We start from the raw sequence: 20,407 nt of genomic DNA on the forward strand, positions 1-20,407 counted from the left end.
CCAGTAGTCCCCCAGTGCTCCCAGTTAGCACCCCCAGTGCTCCCACATCCCCCGAGGCTCCCAATGACCCCCCCCCAGTGCTCCCAGTATCCCCCAGCGTTCTCCCCGCGCCCCTCTCCCCGCGCGGCCCCTTTAAGACCCCCCCAGCCCTCCCTAAATCTCTCAATGGGGGGCGGTGGGAAACGGCCGCGGGGCTCCCCGCCCCCCTCATTAGCATAAGGGGCGGGGCGCGGGCGGCTTTAGAGCGCTCGATTAGCATAGGGGCGTGGCTAAGGGCGAGGGGGCGTGGCTCCGAGGCTATATAAGGCGGCGCGGCGGCGGCGCTGGGGAGTCGCGGGTTCGAATCCCGGCGCGGGCGGAGCGGACCGGGACCCCCGGAGGCCTCCCCCCCCCGCCCCGAGACCCCCCCCCCCCCCCCCCAAAAAAAATGGCTCGGGACAAGGAGAAGCGGAGCTGCGGGCAGGTGCTGGCCGAGTGGCGGGCCTTCGTGTGGGACCCGCGGAGCCGCCAGTTCCTGGGCAGAACCGGTACCAGCTGGGGTAGGTCCGGCGTGGGGGGCGCGGGGACCTCCCCCCCCATTTTGGGGGTGCAGTGGGGGGAGCAACCCTGGGTGGGCTGCGTGGGGATCCCCCCCTTGGGGTGCAGTGGGAAGGCGCAGAGGGCCCCCCCCCCCGTAGGGATGCACATTGGGGGGGGGACATCTCTAAAAGTTGTGGACCTCGCCCCCCCCCCCCCCCCCCCCCTTGTGGGTTTAGGGTATGGGGACCCCCCTCCCCATTTGGGTCCCCTATGGGGACCCTATTTGGGCCCCCCCCCTATTTGGGTGCAATGGGAGGGGGGTGTATGAGACCCCCCCAGTATAGCTACAGGTGGGGGGGGTTGCGTAGGGCCCCCCCCGCAAATAGGGGGGGCACGTAGGGGTCTCCTATAGGGCTGCATCAGAATGGGTTGTGTAGGGGTTCCCCTATAGATGCAAATGGGGGCAAATGGGGACCCCCCAGCTTGGGTCCAATGGGGGGGGGGCTTGCACAGGGACCCCCCCCGGGCGGGTGTGTCGGGAGGGGGCCATATGGGGACCTCCCCCTCCCAGAGCGCAACAGGAGGGAGTTTTCTAGGGTCCTCCCCGGCATCCCCCCCCCATTTCTGTATGGGTTTAAGGGGGGGCTGCACAGAGCCCCCCCAATATGGATTTAAGGGGGGGGGGCTGCATAGGGCCCCCCCATGGAAGGACGTCTCTTAAAGGTCCCCCCCATGGGTGTAATTTGGGGGGGGGCGGGTTGCATAAGGACCCCCCCCTCAATTGGAGGACGCCCCATTTAAACGCTGCATTTTTTTGGGGGGGGGCCCTTGGGGGCAGGGTACTTGCATGGACCCCCCCCATGGGTGCAAGGGGAGGGGGCTCCATACCCCCCCCCCCTCATTTTGGGGGCGGGTGCAAACAGGGATGGGGCTGCAGGCTCCCCCCACGAGTCTGCGTTGGAGGGGGGGCACTTTGTGGGCCTTGGGGGGGTCAATTTTTGGGGGGGGGGGGGGGGGCAGGATTGTGCCCCCCACCCCCCCCGTCTGTCGCGCTGTGGCTGCAAAAGTAGGTCATGGACGGGGCTGGGGGATGGGAGCGACAGGGACCCCCCCGGGGGGGGGCAGCCAGATGGACATTGTCCCCCCCCCCCCCCATTTACAGACAGACGGGGACCCCCTGGGCTGGGACCCCCCCATTTGTAGGGACAGATGGCTCGGGGGGGGGGGGTCTGGGGGCTTTTGGGGGGGGGCAGAAGGGGGATTGGGGTCTTTGGGGGGGATTTTGGGGGTGTCCGGAAGGGACCGGGGGGGTCTCCAGGAGTGGGTTTGATTTTTGGGGTGAATTTAGCAGGATTTGGGGACTGCGGTGGGTTTGGGGAGGATTTGGGGCTGTTTTGGGGGTATTTGGGGCTCCGGGAGCGTTCTGGGGGGAGATTGGGGCTTTGGGGGGGGAATTTGGGGTGGGATTTGATGTCAATGGGGCGATTTCATGGTTTTTAGGGGGCTCTGGGGGCAGTTTGGGGGTGCTTGGGGCGTTTGGGGCAGTTTTGGGGTAGATTTGGTGTCATGGAGCAGGGTTTTTTGGGGGTATTTATGGCTCTGGAGGCATTTGGGGGGGCATTTGGGGGGGTATCTGCTGCCGTGGGGGCAGTGGGGGGAGCTGTGGGTGGTTTGGGGCACGCTTGGGGGTATTTGGGGCTCTGGGGGCAGTTGGGGGGGCAGTTGGGGTGTGGGGGACAGTTGGAGGGGCTGCATTTGGGGGTCTCGGGGCAGTTTTTGGAGGGTGTTTGTTACTGGGGCAGTTTAAGGGGGCAGTTTGGGGGGGTCTTGGGGCAGCTTTGGGGGGCTGTTTGGGGGTGTCGGGTCAGTTTGGGCATCTCGGGGCAGTTTTGGGGTCATTTGGGGGTCTTGGGGCCGTTTTGGGGGCATGTTTGGGGTCATTCAGGGGTCTTGGGGCAATTTTGGGGGCACATCTGGGGTCATTTGGGGGTCTTGGGGCAATTTTGGGGACCTTGGGGCAGTTTTCGGGGGGGCTTTTTGGGTGCTGAGGGGTGACATTTTGGGGGTTTGGGGGGCACCTGGGGTCCTCCGGGCAGCTTTCGGGACATTTTGGGGGCAAACGGGCTGCTTTGGGGTGGCGTTTCGGGGTCTTTTTTCGGGGGGGGGGGGGGGGGGATTCCCCCACCCCCGGGGGGGGTCAGCGGGGGGGTGCTGACCCCGTGCCCCCCCCCCCCAGGCCTGATCCTGCTCTTCTACCTGCTCTTCTACGGGTTCCTGGCCGGGCTCTTCGCCCTCACCATGTGGGTGCTGCTGCAGAGCGTCGACCCCCACGTGCCCAAGTACCAGGACCGCCTCGCCACCCCCGGTGCGCACGAGGGGCCCCTTGCACGAGGGTTTGCACGAGGGGGGCTTCGCACAAGAGACCCTTTGCACGAGGACTTGGAGCGAGACCTCATGGTTGGGGGGGGCACTGGGAGTGTGCAGTGGGCGGCCTTGAAACCCCCCCGGTGTGACCCTTTGCACGAGGGAGCTTTTGCACGAGGTTTTGCACAAGGGCTCACACGAGGTGCCCCTTGCACGAGGGCTTGCAGTGAGACCTTGTGGCCAGGGGTTGGGGGGAGGCATTGGGAGTGTGCGATGGGCGGCCTTGAGAGCCCCCAGTGTGACTTTTTGCACGAGGGTTTTCACGAGGGACCCTTTGCACGAGGGCTCGCACAAGGGGCCCCTTGCACGGGGACTTGCAGCGAGACCTCGTGGCCAGGGAAAGTGTGCAATGGGCAGCCTTGAAACCCCTCCCAGTGTGACCCTTTGCACGAGGGGCCCTTTGCACGAGGATTTCCACGAGGGGCCCCGTGGGACCTTGGCAGTGTTGTGCAAAGAAGGGGGTTGGGCGTGCAGCAGGGGGCCTTGGCACCCCGAGGCAGCCCTTGCACGGGGATTTGCACGAGGATTTGCACAAGGGCTGCCTTAACATTGCCCGGAGGGAGCAGGCATGCAACGGGGGGGGGGAGCTCAGCCCCCGGCTCTCCCCTCCCCTTGCACGAGGACCCCTCCCCCCTCCCCGTGTGTGTTGCACGGCCGTGGTGCGAGGCCGGTCCCCGTGCGCAGGGATGATGATCCGCCCGCGCGCCGAGGGGCTCGACGTCACCTTCAACGTCACCCAGAGCCAGACCTGGCTCCACTACGTCCGCGCCCTGCACCAGTTCCTCGAGCGTGAGTGGACTGGGAGGGGGCTGGGAGGCACTGGGAAGAGGCTGGGGGGGGCTGGGAGGGAACTGGGGGGCACTGGGAGGAAACTGGAAGCACTGGGAGGGGGCTGGGAGGGAACTGGGGGCACTGGGAGGGGACTGGGGAGGACTGGGAGGCACTAGGAGGGAACTAGGGGCACTGGAAAGGCACTGGGAGGGAACTGGGGGGCACTGGGAGGGGACTGGGGGGCACTGGGAAGGACTTAGGGAGCCCCACAATGTGCTGGGAGGGTCCTAGTCTGTACTGGAAGGCACTGGGAGGTCCCTAGTCCATACTGGGAGGCACTTGGATGTCCCTAGTCCATACTGGGAGGTCCCTAGTCCATACCAGGTGGGCCCCGATCCATACTGGGAGGCACAGGGGTGTCCCTAGTCCATACTGGGTGGGCCCTAGTCCATACTGGGAGGTCCCTAGTCCATACTGGGAGGCACTGGGGGGTCACTAGTCCATACTGTGAGGCACTGGGAGGTCCCTAGTCCATACCAGGTGGGCCCCGATCCATAATGGGAGGCACTGCGGGATCTGTGTTCCATACTGGGAGGTCCCTAGTCTGTACTGAGTGGGCCCTGATCCATACCAGGAGCTACTGGGAGGTCCCTAGTCCATACTGGGAGGCACAGGGGGATCCCTAGTCCATACTGGGAGGCACTGGGGGCCCACTAGTCCGTATTGGGAGGTCCCTAGTCCATACTGTGAAGTGTTGGGGCGTCACTAGTCCATTCTGAGAGGTCCCTAGTCCCTACTGGGAGGCACTGGGAGGTCCCTAGACCGTACTGGGAGGCACTGGGGGGTCCCTAGTCCATACTGGGTGGGCCCCGATCCATACTGGGAGGCACAGGGGTGTCCCTAGTCCATCCTGGGTGGGCCCCAACCCATCCTGGGAGGTCCCTAGTCCCCACCGGGAGGCACCGGGAGCTCCCTCGCCCGTACTGGGCGGCACTGGTGCGAGCGGGTGCTGGCCGCAGCGTACAACGACAGCGTGCAGGCCGCCCGCAACGCCGCCTGCACCCCGGGGCGCTACAACGAGCAGCCGGACGACGGCGTGCCCAACTACCCGAAGCGCGCCTGCCGCTTCAACCGCTCGCTGCTGGGGCCCTGCGCCGGGCTGGGCCCCGCCGACGACTACGGCTACGGCGCCGGGCGGCCCTGCGTGCTGCTCAAGGTCAACCGGGTGAGGCGCTGGGGGCAACTGGGAGCACTGGGAGGGGCGGAAGGGAAAGGACGGGGAGGGTTGGGATGCGTTGAGTGGGGCTGGGAGGGGCTGGGAGCGCTGGGAAGGTGCAAAACGCAATGGTTGGGGTGGTTTGCAATGCATTGTGTGGGACTGGGAGCACTGGGAGCACTGGGAAGGTACAAAACGCAATGGCTGGGGAGGTTTGCAATGCACTGGGAGGGACTGGGAGCACTGGGAAGGTGCAAAACAATGGTTGGGGAGGTTTGGAGTGCACTGGGAGGGACTGGGAGCACTGGGAAGGTGCAAAACGCAATGGTTGAGGTGGTTTGCAATGCATTGTGTGGGACTGGGAGCACTGGGAAGGTACAAAACACAATGGTTGGGGAGGTTTGCAATGCACTGGGAGGGACTGGGAGCACTGGGAAGGTGCAAAACACAATGGTTGGGGAGGTTTGCAATGCACTGGGAGGGACTGGGAGCACTGGGAAGGTGCAAAACAATGGTTGGGGAGGTTTGGAGTGCACTGGGAGGGACTGGGAGCACTGGGAAGGTGCAAAACGCAATGGTTGGGGAGGTTTGGAGTGCACTGGGAGGGACTGGGAGCACTGGGAAGGTGCAAAACGCAATGGTTGGGGAGGTTTGGAGTGCACTGGGAGGGACTGGGAGCTCTGGGAGGGGAGGAAGGGAAAGGTTGGGGAGGGTTGGGATGCGTTGAGAGGGGCTGGGAGGGACTGGGAGCACTGGGAAGGTGCACGGTACAATGCTTGTGGAGGTTTGCAATGCATTACATGGGACTGGGAGGAACTGGGAGCACTGGGGCAGTGCATACTACTAGTGTTGTATGATACTGGGGTGCGTTGCATTGGACTGGGAGCACTGGGGCGGTGCACAGTGCAGCGCCTTGTGGCTTGTAATGCACTGGGATGCACTGGGAGCACTGGGATATGTCTGTTGCAATCCATTGCCACGCACTGGGATGCCTTGCATTGCACTGGGAAAGACTGGTGGCACTGGGATTCCCTGTCATTACGGGCTGCGTGGCGCTGGGCGGCACTGGGTTGTACTGGGCGGCACTGGGCCCCGTTAACCCTTCGCCTCCCGCAGGTCATCAACTTCTTCCCGGGGAGGAATAAGAGCATCAACGTGGTGTGCGCCGCCAAGGTGACCCCGGTGTCCCCCCCTCGCTGTGTCACCCCCCCAGTGTCACCCCCCCGTGTCCCCAATGTCACCCCCTCCCCCCCCGTGTCCCCAATGTCACCTCACTCTCTCATCTCTCCCCAGCGGCCACGGGCAAAGGGCGACCTGGTAAGGGGGTGCCCCCGAGCAATGGCGTGGGGGCCCCAAATAGGCTAGATTCACCCCCAAATCCTGCTGGGTGTCCCCAAATCTGCTAGTTTCAACCTAAATCCTGCTGGGTACCCCCAAAATAGGCTAGATTCAACCCCAAATCCTGCTGGGTGTCCCCAGATCTGCTAGTTTCAACCTAAATCCTGCTGGGTACTCCTGAAATAGGCTAGATTCACCCCAAAATCCTTCTAGGTGTCCCAAAATCTGCTAGTTTAAACTTAAATCCTGCTGGGTACCCCCCAAAATAGGGTAGATTGACCCCCAAATCCTGCTGGGTGCCCCCAGGTCTGCTAGATTAACCCCAAATCTTGCTGCTGCCCCGAAGTAGTCTAGATTGACCCCAAAATCCTGCTGCGTGTCCCAGCGTAGGCTAGTTTAATCCCAAAATCCTTCTGGCTGTCATGAAAACTGCTCATTTCCCCTCAAAATCGTGTTTCACCCAAAATCTTCTGGTTTCACACCATAATCCCACTGAGCGTCCCCAAATAGGCTAGATTCACCCCAAAGCCCTCCTGACTTTCCCTGAAGCTTGTTGAATTTACCCCAAATCCTGCTGGGTGCCTCTAAATGTGCTGGATTCACCCCAAATCCTGCCGAGTGTCCCAGAATAGTCCAGATTCACCCCAGATCCTGCTGGGTGCCCCCAAATGTGCTGGATTCACCCCCAAAGCCTGCTGAGCACCCCTGAACCGCTGCGTCCCCTTGTTATCCCGCAAATCCCCGCTGGCTGTCCCCAAATCCAGTGTTCCCAGATGTCCCTGTGCAATGTCCACCCATGCCATGTCCTTGGTGTCCCCAAGCTGTGTCCCTAGTGTCCCCCAGCGTGTCCTCACTGTCCCCATGCCACGTCCCTGCTGTGTCCCCAAGGTCCCTGTGCTGTGTTCCCACTGTCCCATCGTGTTCCCGATGTCCTCGCTGTCCCCACTGTCACTGTGCTGTGCCCACAAAGTCTCTGCTGTCCCCAGTGTCCCCGTGCCATGTCCCCCTGTCCCCGTGCAGTTGATTTTCTCTTTCTTTTCGGCCGCGGGGCGCAGGGACAGACGGCCAGCAGTGTAAGGGGACTGGGGGGGCACTGGGACAAACTGGGTGGTGGTGGTGGGGTGTCACTGGGACAAACTGAGGAGCACGGGGGCAGATGGGGTATAGGGGAAGGGAACAAGGGGGGCAAACTGGGGGGGATTTGGGGCCATTGGGATATTTGGGAGGACTGGGGTGGGTATTTGGGGGAACCAAGGGGATGTTGGGGACAGGGGGGTCAGGATCAATGGGAGGGGTCCCCAGAGTTGTACTGGGGGGGGATGTGATGGGGAGGGTCCTTGGGGGAGGGAGGGGGGGCATATTGGGGGTTGCCTATGGGGGTTCCTATGGGGTAAGGGGGGGGGGGGGGAGTCCATGGAGGGGAAGGGCTGTTAGGGAGGAGGGACCCTTGTAGGGGGGAGGCTGCCTTGGGGGGTGTTTGGGAGGGGGGAAAACTTGGGGAGGGGAACACCGGGGGGTCCCCTCCCCATGTGGGGCAGGTGGGGACGTGCCTGTCCCCCCCCAGCAGGAGGAGGACGCCGCCCTCCTGGGGCCCCTCCAGCTCTTCCCCCCTAATGGCACTATCGACCTCATGTACTTCCCCTACTACGGCAAGAGAGTGCATGTGAGTGGGGGCACGGGGGGGTCTGGGGCTTGGGGGGGGGGTCCTGAATATATGGCAGGGGGTGCTCCTGATCCCCTGGGGGTGGTCCCGAATGCTGGTGTCCCCTGATCTCCTTGGGATGCTGATGTCCCCTTGTTGGGTGATGCCCCCTCGTTGGTGATGCTCTGGACCCTTGGCTCACCCCTGGGGTGGTTTTTGGGGGACGGGGGTGTGTGTATTGGGGGGGGGGGGATCACTCCCATGTCCCCCACTCCCAGGGTGACACCATCCCCACGCTGCAGGTGAACTACACGCAGCCGGTGGTGGCGGTGCAGTTCGCCAACGCCACGGCCAACATGGAGCACCACGTCGAGTGCCGCCTCAACGCCGCCGGCCTCCGCGCCGACGACGAGCGCGACAAATTCGCCGGCCGCGTCGCCTTCCGCCTGCGCATCAACCGGGATTGAGCCCCCCCAACCTCCCTGCGCCGCCCCCCACCCCTCGAGCCAGGTCTAACCTCCCCCCCTTCTGCCCCTCCAGATGCTCCTAATATAAGAATAATAAATGTACATAGATATTTTTTATATTCTATATAAATTAAACGGTGTGGTAGGGCCCCGGCTTCTCTCCTCACCCCCAAATGCCCGGGTTTTGCCCCCAGATTTGCCTGTCTTTTGCTTAGGAGCGCCGATGCGGGGCTTGCTTTGGTGGTGGCTGGGTGGTTTTTAGGTTTTTTTTGAGGCTTCGTAGGTAGGTTGGGTGATGTAGGGTGAGGCCAAGATGGCTGCAGGCTGCCTGCCAAAATGGTCGGCGTTGGTCGTGTGGACGAGGAGCAAGATGGCACCAGGGTGGCTGCTGTTGAGCTTTGGGTGGGATCAGGATAGCTCCAGGCTACCAAGATGGCCAACATTGGTTGTGCAGACAAGATGCTGTTGTCGTGTCAGTTGAGGCCAAGGTGGCCACGAGGCTACCAAGGTGGCCACTGTTGGTTGCTTAAATAAAGGGCAAGATGGCAAACTGCTACAGGGCCATCATTTGGGCTGAAGATGGCTGCCGTGATACCGAGGTGATCACTGGTGGTTGTATGAGTAGAGGTGAAGATGGCTGCCGTGCAGGACAGCAGTGTTGCAGGGATGGCAGATGGCTGCCGTTGGCTGTGTAGGCTGAGGCGGAAGCGTCCTGGGCTTCGTGGATGCTGCGGTTGAGCACTGGATGGGATCAAGGTGGTGGCCAACGTGGCCAGGTGGCTACTGCCAGTGGTGTAGATAAGGGGCAAGATGGCCATCACGCTAGCCAACATGGCCACCACGGTTAAGTGTCATGGGACAAAGGGCACGGAGGAAGGCCAAGATGGCCACCGTGGTAGAACAGAGCTGCCAAGATGGCCGCTGTTGCCCCATGGATGTCCACCCTAGATCCCCATTGCTCATGGCCACCAGGCCCTGGTGGCCATCGTGAATGGCGCTGTTGCTATGGCAACCCAGTGGCCATCTTGAACCCCATGGCCTGCAGGGGTTGGTGGCCATCTGGCCACCATCTTGAGTCCCACCCAACCGTCTTGGGCACCCTGGGTCGTGGTGGCCATTTTGCCCAGTGGCCATCTTGGTCACCATCTTGAGTCCCACCCAGCCCCTTGGGCGCCCTGGGTCATAGTGGCCATTTTGCCTGGTTTTGCCATCTTGGCTACCATCTTGTAGCTCCTTCCTCCCCCACTAACACCCCCTCTGCACTGAGCCCTCCCCCTCCCACCCCAGCAGGGTGCGCCCCTTCGTTTTGGGGGAATCAAATGGTTTTTGGGTCCATGGGAGGTGAAAGTTTGGGGGCGTGGATGGGGAGGAAACCCCCCTCCGTATTAAACCTGTGGTTTTTGGTGGAAATACCTGCTTTTTTTGGTGGTTTTGTTTGGTCCCTGGTGCCTAGGGTTTCTCAGGGGGTGGTAATTAGGCCACAGTGGGGGTGGGGCTGCTAATGAGCCTGACGAGCTCGTTAGGGAGATGCTGCCAGGGCCGGGTGCCCAGGCACTTGGGTCCCCCCCCCCCGTGTCCCCAGCCTCGGTGGCCACATTCATGGTGAGGCTGGGGGGGGGGGGGGGGGGGCGGGGCCATGGCGCTGACGTCATTGGGGGCAGGAAAGGGGGGAGACACCGAAATCGCCCGATTTGCCCCCAAAATACCTCTGCTCCCCCATGGCCCCCCCAGTTGACAGAGTACAGTAAAGACCCCCCCATAATTAACACCCTGGGCCCCCCCTCTCTAATTAACACCCTGATTAAGAGCCCCCCATTAATGTCTTAATTAAAGAGATTTAATTAACAATGAAATTGAATTAATTGAAATTTAATTTTAATTAATTAATGCTCGATATTCCGCAGTTAACAGCCCCCCCCAGTTAACAACCCACCACCGATGGACACCCCCCCCAAATTGACAGCCATCAGAGATGACCCCCAGTTAATGGCTCCTAATTAACACCCATTAACTCCTCCCTATTAAGACCCTCCAATTGCCCCAATTAAATGCCTCCAAAATGACCCCCAAATTAAAACACCCCCAATTAACAACCAATGATACCTGAAATAAGAGCCCCCACCCCATTATCAGCTTCTAATCGATACTCCCAATTAACAGTCGCCATTAGCACCCCTAATTAACAGCCCCATTAACGGTCCTTCACTAAATACCCCAAATAACAGCCCCCCCCCCCCCCATTAGAAGTCACAAATCAAGGCCATTAATTAGCACCCCTCATTAACTCCTCATGTTCATAGCCCCCAATAACCCCCTAATTTAAATCCCCCAAAGCCACCCCCCCCCCGACCTCCTCCAAGGCACCTCCAATTCACAGCCTCTAATTAACCGCCCAATTAACTCCCCCCGCTAATTACCCCCAAATTAAGATCCCTAATTAACACTCCCCCCAAAGTTACCCCCCTTATAGCCTTCTGAATTAGCAGCCCCCCCAATTATCAGTTCCCCATAGATATTGACAATTAACCCCCCCATTACCCCCCAATGATCAGCCCCCCATTGATACCCTCTAATTGAGCTGACCCCCCAATTAACCCCAATTATCTACCCCCCAACCCTCAATTAACAACCCACACATTACCCCCCCCATTATCACCTCCCTCTCATACCCCCCCCCCCCCAATTTAACAACTCCCCCATTAATTCCGATGCAGCCCCCCCAAATTACCCCCCCATAGCCCCCCCCCCAAATGATGCCCCCCCAATTAACACCCCAAATTGCCAGCCCCTCCCCCCCATGACCCACATCGCGCCGGGGGGGGGGCCGCAAATCCCCCCTGATCTCCCCTAATCCCGGCGGCAGCCAGATGGTGACCCCCCCCCCCCCCCCCGCCGGTCCCGGGGGGTGGGGATGGGTGCGGGGGGGCTGTGGGTGCCCCCCCCACGTCCCAAGGTCACCTCAAGGGGACGGAGTAATTTTTCCAGGCTGAGCCTTGGGCAGGAGCTGGGCTTTGGGGGGGGGGGGGGGTGACATCCCATCCCCCCCCCCCCCCCATATGGGGACCTTCTCGTGCTCCCCAAAATGGGGCCCTTAATCCCCACGCTGGGGGAACCCAAACTGGGACCCCCCCCAGTTGGGAACCCCAAAACGGACACCCCACATACCTCATAATGGGGAACCCCAAGCAGGGACCCCCCCCAGTGGGGAACCCCAAACTGCACCCCCCCCCCGTACCCCATACTGGGACCCCCCCCTCAGTGGGGAACCCCAAAATTGTACCCCCCCCACTCCATACTGGGGAACCCCCCAAACTGGGACCCCCCTTGTACCCCAAACTGGGGAACCCAAACTGGGACCCCCCTAGTGCGGAACCCCAAAATTGGGCACCCCCTATATCCCATACTGGGGAACCCCAAACTGCCCCCCCCCCCCCCATACTGGGGAACCCCAAACTGGAGCCCCTCCCCAGTACCCTGTAGTGGGGAACCCCAAATTGTCCCCCCCAACCCCAAATCCCCCCCAGACACCCCGAGGGGGGGCAGTACAAAAAGTTTTATTCTATAAAAAATCCATTGCAAAGGGGCGGGGCTAACTCGAGGGAGGCGGGGCCAAGGCGGGACGGGGGCGTGGCTTAGCGCGGGGGCGTGGCGGGTGGGGGGTGGAGCAGAGCAGGGGCGGGGCTTGGGGCGGCAGGGGGTGGGGCTAGGCGGGGCGGGGCTAGGCGGGGGGCGGGGGCGTGGCCAGCAACGGGGGGCGTGGTCAGTCGGAGTCCTGCGGCTCCCCCTTGAGCAGCAGCTTCTTCCCGGAGCGCGGCAGCGGCCCCTCCCCCCGCGGGCGGTGCCCCTTCGACCTGGGGGGGGGGAGCGGGGGGGGGGGGGGGGTCAGGGACCCCAACCCAAATTCCTACCCCCTCCCTGGTCCCCCAAAAGTGACGCCGATGTCCCCAAAATGAGCCACAGGGCCAGGACCCTCCCCAAGCAGGGAACCCAGGACCCCCCCCAAAAGGACACCCCCCCCCCCGGGGACCCCTGCACCCCCTCCCAAGGGTGTTGCTGACCCCCCCCCCCCGGTAACTCCTGTTACTCCTCTCCCAAAAGACCCCCTCCACCCCCCCCAGGGGACCTCAGCTCCCCCCCAGCGTGTTGGTGACCCCACCCCCGGGAACCTCCCCTCCCAAGGGTGTCTGCCCCCCTCCCCCACGGACCCAGGTATCTGGGACCCCCCCCCCCCAAAAATGGATTTCCCCCAAGGACCCACAGCTCCCCTGCCCCAGGTGCCCATGCCCCCCCCCCCCCCAAGTTTGTGCCCCCCACCAGGTGCCCAGGCCCCCCTCCCCAAGTGTGTGTGCCCCCCCCCGTGACCCAGCCACCCCCCCCCAGCCCACTCACGGTCGTGGCGCCGCCCCCCCCTCGGCCATCTGCAGCGCGTCGTTGATCTCCTTCAGCATCTCGTAGCGGCGGCGCCCGTGCACCTGGGGGGGGGGGGGGGGGACGACGACACATACACGGGGTCCGGGCTGGGGGTGAGCCCTGCCCCCAGCGACCCCCCCCCAGCCTTTAACCCCCCCCCCCAACCACCCCACAGGGACCCCCCCATGCCCTATCTATCCCCCCCCCAGCCCTCTCCTCCCTATCCCCCCCCCCCCAGGAGCCTCAGTTGCCCCATGGGGCCCTTGGGCTGCCCCCCCCCCCAACCCATACCTGCCCCCCCCCCCAGCCCCCCCTGCCCCCCCCCAGCCCCCACCTGCAGGCAGAAGATCTCGTTGTCGGGGTTCAGCACCCGCTTCTTGGGGGTCTCGGGGGCCTTGGCCGGGGGGGACAGTGCTGGGGGGGGGGGGGGCAGGCAGGGCTGGGACCAGCGCCCGGGGGGGACCCCAGAAGCTGGGGGGGGGGGGGTCCCCATTACCCGGGGGGGGGTCCCCTGAGGCCTGGGGGGTCCCCAGAGGCCGGGGGGGGCCCCCATTGCCCAGGGCAGGTCCCCCACCGCCCCCTCCCTGCAAGGACAGCCTGAGCCCCCCCCTCAAAGCCCCACCCCCACTGACCCCGCCTTAGCTACCGGGCCACGCCCCCCTCCCGTGGCCACGCCCCCCGAATCATCCGACCCATCCAACCTTGCCCCCATCTGCCCCCACTCCATCCACGTGGCCCCACCCCCATCGCTTGGCCCCGCCCACCCAATGCCTGACCCCACCCCCAGCCCCACCCCTCCCATCGCTTGGCCCCGCCCCCAGCCGCCAGGCCCCGCCCCTCACCTCGCTTGGCCCCGCCCCCGGCCCCGCCCCTCTTGCGGAAGTTCTCCTCCTCGATCTTGCGGTCCCGGCCGGGGCAGGCGCACACCCGCACCTCGAAGCAGCGGCGCCCCAGCAGCTGCCCCCTGCGCCCCCCCCCCAAACAGTGGCTGGGGGGGGGGCTCCGAGCACAGGGACCCCCCCCGGGACCCCCCCGGCCCCGAAACCCCCCAGGGACCCAGCCACGGATCCCCCCTCCCCCCAGGACCCAAGCGTTTGGGGACCACCCTCCAAATTCCCACCCTCCCCCCAAGGACCAAGGTTTTGGGGACCCCCCCTCCAGACCCCCCCCCCAGCCCCGGAACCCCCCCAGGGACCCAGCCACGGATCCCCCCTCCCCCAGGACCCAAGCATTTGGGGACCACCCCCCAAAATCCCCCCCCCCAAATCCCCCCCCAACATGGACCAAGGTTTTGGGGACCCCCCCCCCAGAGCCCCCCCCCTCAATTAACCTCCCCCCCCCCCCCAACCCCCAGATCCCCCCAGCTGGGCTCATGCAAGGACACCCACTCCCCAAAGACCCCCCCCATTTCCCCCCCCACCATCTGTGGACGCCCAGCCCCCCCAAACCCAGGCATTTTGAGGCTGCCACACCCCCAAACCCCGTATGTTTTGGGGTGACCCCCCCAAGCCCCATATGTTGTGGGGTGACCCCTCCCAAACCCCATATGTTTTGGGGTGACCCCTCCAAACCCCAGATATTTTGGGGATGACCCCCCCAAACCCCAGATATTTTGGGGTGCCCCCCCACCCCCAAAACTCACACCCGGCCCCTCCAGCGTGAGGATGGCCAGGATGGGGCGCCGGTTCATGCCCCCCATGCAGGAGCTGTTGCACATGAAGCTGTACAGCACCGTGGTGCAGTCCGAGCCCACCTGGGGGGGGGACACACAACGGCACCGGGGGGGGGTGAGGTCACCCCAACCCCCCCCCCTCGAGCACCCCCCCCACCGCCCCGAGCACCCCAACCCTGCCCTGAGCATCCCGAGCCCACCCCGAAAACCCCCACCCCCAAAAAAAAAACAAAACAGGAGCATCCCCCAAACAGCCCCCCCCCAAAACCCCCAAGCGCCCCCAAATCCTGACCCCCCTCCCGAACCCCCCCCCCAGCACCCCCCAAAAAAACCCCCCAAGAGCCTCCAGATGTCCCCGGGGGTGGCAAAGGGAGGCCCAGGGAGGGGATGGGGGGTGGGTATTTGGATGGGGGGGGTGTTTGGGAGCTGGGGGGGGGTTGGGGGTGCCTCGGGGTTTTTTTTTTTTTTGGGGGGGGGGGGGGGGGTTGGGGGTACCTCGGGGGGCTCGTAGGGCACGGTGACGCTGTGGCGCTTGGTGGTCTCGTCGTCGTGGTACCGCGCCTGGGGGTTCCCCTCCACCCGGATCAGGTGCTGGGCGGGGGCCAGGCCTGGGGGGGGGGCAGGGGGGGGGCACATCATCCCACAGCCCCCCCCCCCCAAATCCGCAATTACCCCAACTTCTCCCCATAAAGCCCCCCCCGCCCCAATTCCCCCAGTGTCCCGCCCCCATGACCCCCCCCCCAGTGACCCCGCGGGACCCCATCACCCCCGACCCCCCCCTAGGCCCCCCCGGGCCCCCCAATTCCTTCAATGTCCCCCCCCAGCCCCCTGATGCCCCCCCCACCTCCTTCATCCCCACCCCCATTCCCCCAAGGACCCCCCCCCAATCACCCCCAAACTTAATTCCCCATGCCCCCCCCCGTTCCCCCAAGCCCCCCCCAAATTCCCCATGCCCCCAAGCCCCCCCCCAATCACCCCCAAACCCATTTCCTCTATGCCCCCCCCATTCCCCATGCCCCCCCGCAAGGCCCCCCCAATCACCCTCAAGCCCAACTCCCCCCATGCCCCAGCCCCCCGTTTCCCCAAGGCCCCCCCCCAATCCCACCCAAACTCAATTCCCCCATGCCCCCCCCCACCAAGGACCCCCCCCAAACCCAACTCCCCCATACCCCCGACCCCCCCAAAGCCCCCCCAACCCGCCCAATACCCCCCCCCACCGTCAGTGCCCTCCCCATTGCGCTCATGGTGGGGGCAGCGCCACCCCAAACCCAACTCCCCCCCACACCCCTGACCCCCCCCAAACCCCAAAGCCCCCCCATACCCCTGGCCCCCCCCAAAACCCCAAAGCCCCCCCAACCCCCCGTGCCCCCCCCCTCTCACCGTCGGCGCCCTCCCCGTTGCGCTCGTGGTGGGGGCAGCGCCGCACCACCTCGGCCACGTGCTCCGACTTCTTGTAGACGGCCACGGCGCGCAGCACGGCCCCGGGGGGGGGCGCGGCCCCCACCCGCACCTGCACCGGGCAGGGCTTGGCCAGCCGGCAGTACAGCTTGTTCAGCACCGGCGAGTACTGGGGGGGGGGCACGGGGTCACCCCCAGGGAGCCCTCCGAGGCGTGCCCCCCCCCCCCGAGAACCTGTTAGGACCCCCCGCTTAAGTAACTGAGACCCCCCCCCAGCGTATAAGAGCCCCCGACATATAGGGACTCTGCCAATTAATGAGCCCCCCCCCCCAAAATAATGAAGACACCCCCCCCCGAGGTGTATAAGAACCCCCTGACACATAGGGACCCTGCAATTAATGACCCCCCCCCAAATAATGGAGAACCCCCCCCAAAGTGTATAAGAACCCCCTGACACATAGGGACCCTGCCAATTAATGACCCCCCCCCCAAAAAAATATGGGAACCCAGAGCTAGGACCCCCCCCCCCAAATAATGGAGACCCCCCCCAAATAATGGAGCCCCCCCCCCAGGGGTATAAGAACCCCCTGGCATACAGGGACCCTGCCAATTAATGACCCCCCCCCCCCCAAATAATGGAGACCCCCCCCCAAATAACCAAACTCCCCCCCCCCCCCCCCCCCAAGGTGTATAAGAACCCCCTGGCATATAGGGACCCCACCAATTAATGACCCCCCCCCCCAAAAAAATATGGGAACCCAGAGCTAGGACCCCCCCCAAATAATGGAGACCCCCCCCAGGTGTATAAGAGCCCCCTGCCATATAGGGACCCTGCCAATTAATGACCCCTCCCCCCCAAAAAAATATGGGAACCCAGAGCTAGGCCCCCCCCCCCAAATAATGGAGACCCCCCCCCAAATAACGGAGACCCCTCCCCAAATAACCAAACTCCCCCCCCCCCAGGTGTATAAGAGCCCCCTGACATACAGGGACCCCGCCAATTAATGACACCCCCCCCCCCCCCCAAAAAAATATGGGAACCCAGAGCTAGGACCCCCCCCAAAATAATGGAGACCCCCCCCAGCTGTATAAGAACCCCCTGGCATACAGGAACCTTCCAATTAATGAGCCCCCCCCAAAAATATGGGAACCCAGCTGGGACCCCTCCCCTATTAATGGGGACCCCCCCCAGGTGCATGAGGACCTCAAAAATATAGGGACCCAACTAGGACCCCCCCCCAAATAATGGAGACCCCCCCCCCCAAATAACTGAGACCCCCCCCCCAGGTGCATAAGAACCCCCTGGCATACAGGGACCCTGCCAATTAATGACCCCCCTGCTGATTGGACCCCTTTTTGGGGTCTCCTGGGTGACCCCACAACCCCGTAACCCCCCCATAAATATTGTGTCCCCCCCCCGTGCCCCCCCCCCAAACAACTCCAGCTCCCCCCCCAGCCCCCCCCACCCCCCAATCCCATACCCCTCCCTCCCCATTTCACCCCCTCCCGCTGACTGGGACCCCCTTTATGGGTCTCCTGGGTGACCCCACAACCCCGTAACCCCCCCAAAAATATTGTGTCCCCCCCCGTGCCCCCCCCAAACAACTCAAGCCCCCCCCCCCCAGCCCCCCCCCCCCAATCCCATACCCTCCCTCCCCATTTCACCCCTCCCGCTGACCAGGACGCCCTTTATGGGGTCTCCTGGGTGACCCCCCAACCCCGTATAACCCCCCGGCACCCCCCCCCCAAATATTGTCCCCCCCCCGCGCCCCCCCCGGCCCACGTACGGTGCAGGTGACGGACTTGGCGGTGCCGGCCTCCAGGAAGCCCAGCTGGAAGTCGTAGTGGCCCCCCGTAGTCCTCGGTGGACGGCACCATGGGGACGGGGACGCCCGGGGGGGCTCGGGGGGAGCCGCCGGGGGGGGCTCGGCGCCGGGGGGGGCCCCCGGGGGGGGGGCTCGCTCGGCTCCAGGGGGCACAGGTCCTGCTGGGGGGGGGGGGGGGGGGGGCCTTGGGGGCAGCCGAATGGCAGGGGCCCTTGTGGACCCTTTTTGGGGGTCGTTCGGGTCCCTTTTGGGGTCGTTCAGGACCCTTCTGGGTGGGTCCCTTTTTGGGGACACCGAAACCCCTTTTTGGGGTCATCCAGGACCCTTCTGGGGACACCCAGGTCCCTTTTTGGGACAGCTGGGTGCCAGTGTCCCTTTATGGGGACACTGAAACCCCTTTTTGGGGTCATTCACGACCTTTTGGGTGCCAGGGTCCCTTTTTGGGGACATCCAGGTCCCTTCTGGGGACGCTCAGGTCCCTTTTGGGGTCAACCAGGTCCCTTTTGGAGACACCCAGGACCCTTTTCGGTACAGCTGGGTGTCAGGGTCCCTTTTTGGGGACACCCAGGTCCCTTTTGGGGTTATCCAAGTCCCTTTTGGGGACATCCAGGTCCCTTTTTGGGGTCATTCAGGACCCTTTTGTGTGCCAGGGTCCCTTTTTGGGGACACCCAAGCCCCTTTTGGGGTCATCCAGGTCCCTTTTGGGGACAGCTGGGTGCCAGGGTCCCTTTTTGGGGACAGCCAAGCCCCTTTTGGGGTCATCCAGGTCCCTTTTGGAGACAGCTGGGTGCCAGGGTCCCTTTTTGGGGACACCCAAGCTCCTTTTTGGGGTCATCCAGGTCCCTTTTGGGGTCATCCAGGTTCCTTTTGGGGTCATCCAGGTCCCTTTTGGGGACAGCTGGCTACCAGGGTCCCCTCTGGGGACACCGAGGTCCCTTTTGGGGACACCGAGGTCCCCTGTGGGGGTCATCCAGGTCCCTTTTGGGGACAGCTGGGGGCCAGGATCCCATTTTGGGGACACCCACGTCCCTTTTGGGGTCATCCAGGACCCTTTTGGGTGCCAGGGTCCCTTTCTGGGGACACCCAGGTCCCTTTTGGGGACACCCAGGTCCCTTTTGGGGACAGCTGGGGGCCACGGCCCCTTTTGGGAAGCACCCACAGACCCGGCTGCTTTTTGGGGATCCCTCGAAATCCAGGACCCTGTTGGGGTCACCCAGGTGCTGGGGTCCTCTGGGGACCCACGGGGTCCTTTGGGGACACCAGGACCCCCCCTTGGGGACACCGGAACCTCCCCCCCCCCCCCCCCCCCCCACTTACCACAGCCAGCGGATCGTCGGGGGGGGACAGCGAGTGCATGTTATCGGGGAGCCTGGAAGGGGGGGCAATAAGGTCATGGGGTGGCGCCCCCCCGTGTCCCTGTCCCCCCCCCCATGTCCCTGTCCCCCCCCCGTGTCCCTGTCCCCCCCCCGTGTCCCTGTCCCCACTCACATGTTCCAGAGGTCGAGGAAGACTTCGGTCAGGGGGGGCTCCAGCAGCGGCTCCAGCTCCTCCGCCATGGGGCCGGTCCCCGGGGGGGGCACCCAGGCTCTGGGGTCCCCTAAGGGGGGGGGGGGGGACGGGGACACAGGGGAGACAGTGCTGTCACGGGGGGGGGCCAGCCGGGGGTCCCCTGTCTTGGGGGGGGCCGCCTGGGTCTTTGGGGGGAAATGGGGGCGGGGGGGGGGGAGGAGCCTCAAAGCCCCCCCCTTCCCAGTTATGGCTGCACAAATGGGGGGGGGGCCGGCCAGTATGGGGCCCCCCCAACCTGCAGGGATGGGAGCAGCTGGACAGGGACCTCCCCAAACAGGGACCCCAAAAGGACCCCCCCCATAAAGGGACCCCATGGGGACCCCTCTCCTTATGGGGACCCCAAAGAGACTCCCCCATACAGGGACCCTAAAGAGACCCCAAAGAGACCCCCCCCCCCATATAGGAGACCCCAAAGAGACGCCCCCATACAGGGGCCCCAAAAGGTCCCCTCCCCATACAGGGACCCCAAAGAGACCGCCCCCAATAGAGGGACCCCAAAGAGACCCCCCCTTACAGGGACCCCCAAAGAAACTCCCCCCCAAGCCGGGACCCCAAAAGGACCCCCCCCAATACAGGGACCCCAAAGAGACCCCCCCATACAAGGACCCCAAAGTGACTCCCCTTACAGGACCACAAAGTGACCCCCCACATGGTGACCCCAAAGACACCCCCCCATACAGACCCCCCCACCTGTGAGGACCCCAAAGGGTCCCTGCTGCCCCCCCCAAAACACCCCCCCATGCCCCCCCCACCACCACAGGGACCCCTGCACCCCCCCGCCCAAGCCCAGGGACCCCCAAAGAACTTTCAGGGGGGCTGTGGGGGGGTCCCCCCAACCCCCCAGCCCCTCAGAGCCCCCCCCGCCCCCCCCTCCCCAAAGACCCCCTCCCACTCCGCCCCCCCCCCCCAAAACACAGGCCGGGGGGGGGGGGCTCAGTACCGGGCCCCTGCAGCGCCCCCCGCGCCCGGGACCCCCCCAGCGGGGGTGCCCCGAGGTTCCCCGAGCCCCCCCCGTGCCCACACCCCCCGTGACCCCCCCAGGCCCCCCCCGGGGCCCCCCCGGCCCCCGCCACCTCCGCTCGCGGCGCCGCCGCCTCCGCTGCACGCGCTGGGAATCCCCCGGCCCAGCAGGCACCGCGCGCTGAAGCCGCGCCG

At 64.4% G+C, this 20,407-nt stretch overlaps 2 protein-coding genes across 6 annotated transcripts; one reads left to right on the forward strand and one right to left on the reverse strand.

The window, feature by feature from the left end:
- The first annotated feature begins 162 nt into the window (after positions 1–162).
- On the forward strand, positions 163–9,787 carry ATP1B2 (ATPase Na+/K+ transporting subunit beta 2). 5 transcript variants are annotated; one of them, XR_013944013.1, is made up of 8 exons: positions 163–539; positions 2,756–2,884; positions 3,628–3,732; positions 4,734–4,939; positions 6,047–6,103; positions 7,836–7,931; positions 8,213–9,487; positions 9,564–9,787. XR_013944013.1 is itself a non-coding variant. In XM_080608472.1 (7 exons), the coding sequence occupies exons 1-7, from the start codon at positions 428–430 to the stop codon at positions 8,375–8,377; spliced, it is 870 nt and encodes a 289-aa protein (XP_080464598.1). In that variant the 5' UTR covers positions 163–427; the 3' UTR covers positions 8,378–9,787. The 5 variants fall into 5 exon arrangements, 2 of the variants coding, with proteins under 2 accessions (XP_080464598.1, XP_080464597.1); XR_013944014.1 differs by having other exon boundaries at positions 167–539; positions 7,833–7,931; XR_013944015.1 differs by having other exon boundaries at positions 167–539; positions 7,833–7,931; positions 8,213–9,428; positions 9,505–9,787.
- Positions 9,788–11,915: 2,128 nt separating this feature from the next.
- On the reverse strand, positions 11,916–20,401 carry TP53 (tumor protein p53). The gene is given in 13 exon segments (XM_080608468.1): positions 11,916–12,228; positions 12,767–12,849; positions 13,122–13,201; positions 13,630–13,751; positions 14,431–14,540; positions 14,955–15,067; positions 15,840–16,026; positions 17,645–17,710; positions 17,712–17,726; positions 17,728–17,844; positions 19,001–19,052; positions 19,172–19,280; positions 20,326–20,401. Coding segments are annotated over 12 exon segments (1,104 nt in total). The 5' UTR covers positions 19,240–19,280; positions 20,326–20,401; the 3' UTR covers positions 11,916–12,137.
- Between the last annotated feature and the right edge of the window lie 6 nt (positions 20,402–20,407).

Source organism: Anser brachyrhynchus (genome assembly GCF_964034855.1).
Source record: "Anser brachyrhynchus genome assembly, contig: SCAFFOLD_535, whole genome shotgun sequence".
Classification (NCBI taxonomy): domain Eukaryota; kingdom Metazoa; phylum Chordata; class Aves; order Anseriformes; family Anatidae; genus Anser; species Anser brachyrhynchus.

Bases quoted from the DNA above. Each gene is read 5' to 3' on its own strand.
- ATP1B2 (XM_080608471.1), top strand. From the start codon at position 428: ATGGCTCGGGACAAGGAGAAGCGGAGCTGCGGGCAGGTGCTGGCCGAG. The intron at 540-2,755 runs GTAGGTCCGGCG...CCCCCCCCCCAG, and splicing joins CAGAACCGGTACCAGCTGGG to GCCTGATCCTGCTCTTCTAC. The intron at 4,940-6,046 runs GTGAGGCGCTGG...CGCCTCCCGCAG, and splicing joins TGCTGCTCAAGGTCAACCGG to GTCATCAACTTCTTCCCGGG.